Below are 5,938 nucleotides of genomic sequence, written 5' to 3' on the forward strand. Positions count from 1 at the left end.
TAAACGCAAGTCATACCGAAGAAATGTTACCGCTATCATGAAGTATAATATGTCACAAAAAAAACATTCTCAGAATCAGTGGGATCCGTTGAAGCATTCCAGAGTTATTACCTCTAAAGTGTCAGTGGTCAGAATTGTAAATATTGGCCTGGTCATTAATGTGCAAACCACCTTTGAGGTTAAAGGGGTTAAGATAGTCCATTAGTTATATTTCATAGGGTGCCTCAATATCTGATATTGGGTAAAAGATGACTCAGATTAGACTGTAACTTGCCTAATCCTTGTGCCAAACATGTCAGTTGTTTATCCCCTACCCCTTAGAAATGTTTTTCTTGGCAACAAGGCTGTATACTTACAACTTGTTCACTCGGATTAACTCAATTTGATCCCTTCTAGTGATAAAGTGAGTATGCTTGTTACTCGAGTTTCTCAGAGCATGCTCGGGTGGTCTCCGAGTATTTCAGCGTGCTCTGAGATTTAGTTTATGTCGACGCAGCTGCATGATTTGCGGCTGCTAGATAACTTGAATACATGTGGGGATTGCCCGTTTGTTAGGCAATCCCCACATGTATTCAAGCTATCTAGCAGCCGCAAATTATGCAGCTGCATCGACATAAACTAAATCTCAGAGCACGCTGAAATACTCGGACACCACCCGAGCATGCTCGGAGAAACTCGAGTAACGATCACACTCGCTCTTCACTAATCCCTTCCTATTAGTACAAGAAGTTGGTTGTGCAATACACTTTTCTCTGCCACTTCTGCTGCAGGCCTTTTGGGGGATTTCTCTACCAGCTTTACACATCTAGAGGCTGAATTATTTGCAAACTAGCTCTTGCTTAGTGAGATTAGATGGAGGCGTCTGTGAGCAGCAATTTTCAAGTCTTGCCACAGATTCTCAATGGAATTTAGGTCTGGACTTTGTCTGCGCCATTCACACACATAAATATGCTTTGATCTAAACCATTCCATTGTAGCTTTTGCAGTATGTTCAGGGTCGTTGCCCTGCTGGAAGGTGAACCTATGCCACAGTCTCAAGTCTTTTGCTGCCTTTAACAGGTTTTCCTGTATTTAGCTCCATCCATCTTACCATCAACTCTGACCAGCTTCCCTGTCTCTGTTGAAGAAAAGCATCCCCTCAGCATGATGCTGCCACCACCATATTTGACGGTGGGGATGTTGTTTTCAGGATGATGTGCAGTGTTTTCTGCTACACATACCATTTTGTATTTAGCCCAAAAAGTTCCACTTTTGTCTCATCTGACCAGAGCACCTTCTTTCACATGATAGCTGTGTCCCCTACATGGCTTTTTGAAAACTGCAAATGGGACTTCTAATGGCGTGCTTTCAAAAAAGTTTTTGTTCTTGCCACTCTTCCATACGCTTTGTGGAGTATACAACTACTAGTTGTCCTGTGGACAGATTCTCCCACATGAGCTATGGATCTCTGCAGCTTCCCGAGTGACCATGGGACTCTTTTTCACTTCACTTACTAGTGTTCTCTTTGGGTGGGGTGTCAGTTGATGTAGACGGCCTTAGCATGGCAAGTTTGCAGTTGTTCCTATTTTTGGATGATGGATTGTACAATGCTCCATGAGATGTTCAGAGCTTGGGCTAGTTTTTTAAAAAACCTAACCCTGCTTTACTCTTCTCCACAACTTTATCCCTGACCTGTCTGGTGTGTGGTTTTCCTGATGCTGTGTGATATCTAATGTTCTCCATCAAACACCTTAGCTCTTCACATAGCTGCTGTAGTTATACTAAGAATAAATTACACACAGGTGTACCACAAACTAACAGGTGTACTAATTATGTGACTTTTGGAAGGAATTAATCAATCAAGATTTTATTTAGGGGTATCAGACTACAGGAGGCTGAATTCTAATGGATGTCATAATTTTCAGATTTATTTTTTTTTAAATGACAATCACTTGCTACTTTGTGTTATTATATCACCTAAATTACGAATAACATACACATAAACTTGTGGGTGTAACGTGAAAAATGTGGAAAAATTCATAAAGTATAAATACTTTTTCAAAGCACATATTCACATCCATACATATAAAATATACAAAATGTCATCTAATTAACATTATATATAGGTAATTTCTGGTGTCCAACCATTCCCATCTTCAGAAGATGCAACATTTCTGGGGGAAAGGATTTCCTCAAAGAAGGTCTGGCTCATACAAATATAACAGTGGTTTTGGAATGTGCACAATATTATCAAGTAATGTGTCTAGTTATCCACAATCAACAGCGTCAAACGGAGGTGGAATGTAGATTTCCAGCACCCAGGTCAAGACAGGTATGGCATCCCTCAATGCAATAATAAAGCTGTCTTTGTCCAGGGCATCCATCACTGTGCCCTTATGCGACACCACTGGTGCCAATCCCATAGTTCAAAGTAGGGTCTTATTTTATGATAAATTAAAAAATGTAAGCAAATATATTAAGAAGGAATTAATGTACATTTTACCCTGAAAAACAATCTAAAAAATTATATACCTACATGGGTGAGCAAAATGAAAATGGAAAATGTTAGACTGCAAACAAGGTTAACATATATTTTACAAATACAGATATCTATTACAGAAAACGCCACAAGAAATGAACATTTGAAATTTACACAATGTCATTAATAACCTCGTATGTACAGCAATGCAAATATTATGTAATTTACATACAACATGGTGTCCATTCCAAATGAGACTTGTCAAGATCTCTCCATCTTTCACCATTCTCAAGTAGCTGAGGTCCCAGTTGTTGACGCTCCATTTGTCGAATCTTGAGCTATTTACCAAAAACTTGAAATATACACCTGCAATATCTATAATACATTTTGATAAATCTGTTGGACAAATGATAGCAGTGCCCCCTTTCACTCACCATGTTTTAAAAGTTGTAAGATAAGTAAAAAGCTCCACATTTTAATGAAAACAATATGGCCCCATTTCATTAAGACTGGCTTTGTACACACAAGTCTCAATGAGCGGGCATGGTGGAGTAAGAGGAGCCGGATTCATTAAGAAGCACATGCCATCTTACCAGTGGCGTACCTTGAAAATATTACCTTAGTCAAGGAGTGGAGTAAGATTTCTGGAGTAAGGTATGACACATCTGTTGATAAATTAGATGGGTGAGGTTTGTCACGTCCCCGTCTTAGTTCTGCCCATATTGATGGAGGTGCTCAAAACTGACGTGACAACATCAAAACCTCATGCTACTCAAAAGTTTTTCAACTTTTTAAGATGTTTTATGACAGGATTCTGGCACAAACGCTTTAATGAATCGGGGCCTATGCGCCCAAACATTTGAGACTTGCCTAAAAATTTGTCTTAAACATTTAATAATTGTTTCTTTCTATGCCCTGCAGTTATGGGTTTATTTTTTGTACAATATATACAAAATATACATTTTCAGTTACCAAATCAATCACCGAGAAAAACGGTCCTAACATTGTTATCTTTTTTTTATATCAAAAGATTATTCCCAAAATATGAAGTTATACCCTATAGGATGGGGTATGTCTTAGTGACCATTGGGGTTCTTAACTCTTGGACTTCCAGTGATATAAAGGTATGGGGCTCTGGAACTCAAGAACGAGGAGGTTCACATCCTTGACCAATTTTCAAGTACCGATCTTGGAATTGCTGGGGGTCCCATTGGCCCTGATCAGTACAGTATAGGAGATAGCTACTCATTTAGGGAATAAGCCCTCACTGTAATGGTAATTATAATGCTATTAGTACCACTTTTTAGATATAACTGTCATTAATGGAGGCTTGTTAGAGCCTTACTTGACCTTTTTATTAACACTGCATTATTATGCCTTGTATATGACACAATAAACATGTTTTTACAAACCCAAGTATCCCTGGACTGAGCTTGGACATACTTCATATATACAGTGGATCTGCCCCGGATTGCAGTGACTATTTCATTTAGTATACCATCTCACCTCAAAAGGATGTTGACTAACCTCACTCACCTTCCCACCCTCCCAAAAAAATAGCATGAAAAATAGCTGCATTAAATATGGCCAACACTTTGGTCCCAGGAACAGGAAGCTCCACTTCCATTGCACCTGTGTTTTCCATGTTGGCACAAGACCAAAGCAATGTGGGAAGGGGGCTGGCTGGCGGCTTGTTTAAAGTCATAGCAATGAAAAGGTAAACAAATGGCTTAGCTATTGAATTTAGCAGGCATTATGTGTGGAGCACAGAACTACAAGTGGAGATCCCGGGACCAGTTCTTTGTAGTCCTGGGGTTGGCTACACCTTTAAACTCCAGTAACATTCATGTATATCTGTTAGCTGGTGCTACAAGACCATGCCGCCTAAATTTACAGAACAACCTGAGAGATTTGTATATCTCTCTGTATCTGAATCCATATAGGAATGGAGATACACCTTTTGGCAGGACTATGAGGACATTACAGATTGTCATTGTGATCAGCATTCCTATCTCTACACTGATCACCTTATTAATGTACAGTAAGGATTCTGCCAACAGAAGAAGTAGAGGACAGAAGTAAAATCCCAGTATAACATGATGCATCAGGAACGTGACACTGGCCCTTGACGAAACGCCTTTCCACATACCACTTTCTCTGGTTTTGTAACATAGGAATATGTAGCAGCACAAAATCATTGAAAAGCATAGAATGAAACCAATTATGAAAAGTATATGGCACAACCTGATGGCCTGGTCACCATGTAATGTTATAAGGAGTATGACTGGAAGAGAACACAGATCATATTGGCATGGAACAGGTTTCTGAGTAAAATACAAGACTAAAAACAAGACACCAGCAAAGAGGCACGAAGAAAACCAGAGCAAGGCGATCAACTTTCTTGTTCTTGATGGAGGTAGAAGGATCATGTAATGTAGAGGCCACAGAATGGCCAGGTATGTGTCCACCACCATTCCTCCTGCTGTGAGCACTCCACCACCATATGTTACAGCCAGTGAAAATAGAAGCAGGGCACACATGGATTTGGGGATATATATGTTGGTCATGTTACATATGCTGCTTATGGTGTACAGGAGCAGATATATTAAATCCGATAAAAGGGCATTTCCAAGGATAAGGAACCGAGTTTCTTGACGCAGGTTGAAGTTGGAGAAGATGGAAAACAAAATTGGAGGTGTCACTAAAATGGCAGCTACAAAGCAGACAGCGGTAGGAAGCAGAAACATCCTCATCTCCGAGTGGAAGGGAAGTGATAGCCAATCTGGATTCAAGTAGAGAGATACGCTGGCCACATTTTGGGTGAAATTTCCCACATCTCTTTGTGACATCAGAGACACGGCACAGCCTGAAGAATTCATGTCAGTTCTTTAGATCCAAATTTCCTCCAGATAAGAAACGTCATGCAGAATAAAGCTTATGCCCAAAACTCCAGAATTTTAGCACAAATCTCCTGCTACCGTCTATGATGGTTGAATCCATATCCACAAAACCAGAAATCTCACAGCAGTGATTCTACCTGTTTCTTTATGCCTCTGTCACTCCCACTGTCATAATGAATCAACAGATGGGATGTCTGCTTGACCAAGCACATCACTGAGGAGGATTGATTATATCTACTGCACCTGTCACCATAATATCTGATGATAAGAGGAAAACGTATAGAATTGAAGAAGCAGGCCGGTCATGAAAGAGATACCTGTGCTTTGTTCCTACGTAAACATCTTTAGCCCATGATCAGCTGAAATGAAGCATGATGCATGTCCATGTTACCAAGATAATGCAGCATTTCTTAGTGTACATTATCTTTACCTTCACTGGATGCATCAACATCAAATGACTATATATAGAGGGTAAATAGAGAAACACGGATCTGTCCAGCTGTCTTTTGAGTGGCTTGTAAACCTCCTGCCATGCTCATTTATATTCCGTAAAGTTGTGCAGTGAATGTTGAAAACCAGG

General features: G+C 39.9%; 1 protein-coding gene across 1 annotated transcript; it reads right to left on the reverse strand.

Moving 5' to 3' along the window:
- Positions 1-4,176: 4,176 nt before the first annotated feature.
- On the reverse strand, positions 4,177-5,436 carry LOC143810094 (putative G-protein coupled receptor 148). Its single transcript, XM_077292989.1, has one exon. The coding sequence runs from the start codon at positions 5,335-5,337 to the stop codon at positions 4,303-4,305; it is 1,035 nt and encodes a 344-aa protein (XP_077149104.1). The 5' UTR covers positions 5,338-5,436; the 3' UTR covers positions 4,177-4,302.
- Between the last annotated feature and the right edge of the window lie 502 nt (positions 5,437-5,938).

This window comes from Ranitomeya variabilis, chromosome 2 (assembly GCF_051348905.1).
Source record: "Ranitomeya variabilis isolate aRanVar5 chromosome 2, aRanVar5.hap1, whole genome shotgun sequence".
NCBI lineage: Eukaryota > Metazoa > Chordata > Amphibia > Anura > Dendrobatidae > Ranitomeya > Ranitomeya variabilis.

What these genes read in the sequence shown, in the direction of transcription:
- LOC143810094 (XM_077292989.1), bottom strand. Translation starts at nt 5,337, where the DNA reads ATGAATTCTTCAGGCTGTGCCGTGTCTCTGATGTCACAAAGAGATGTG.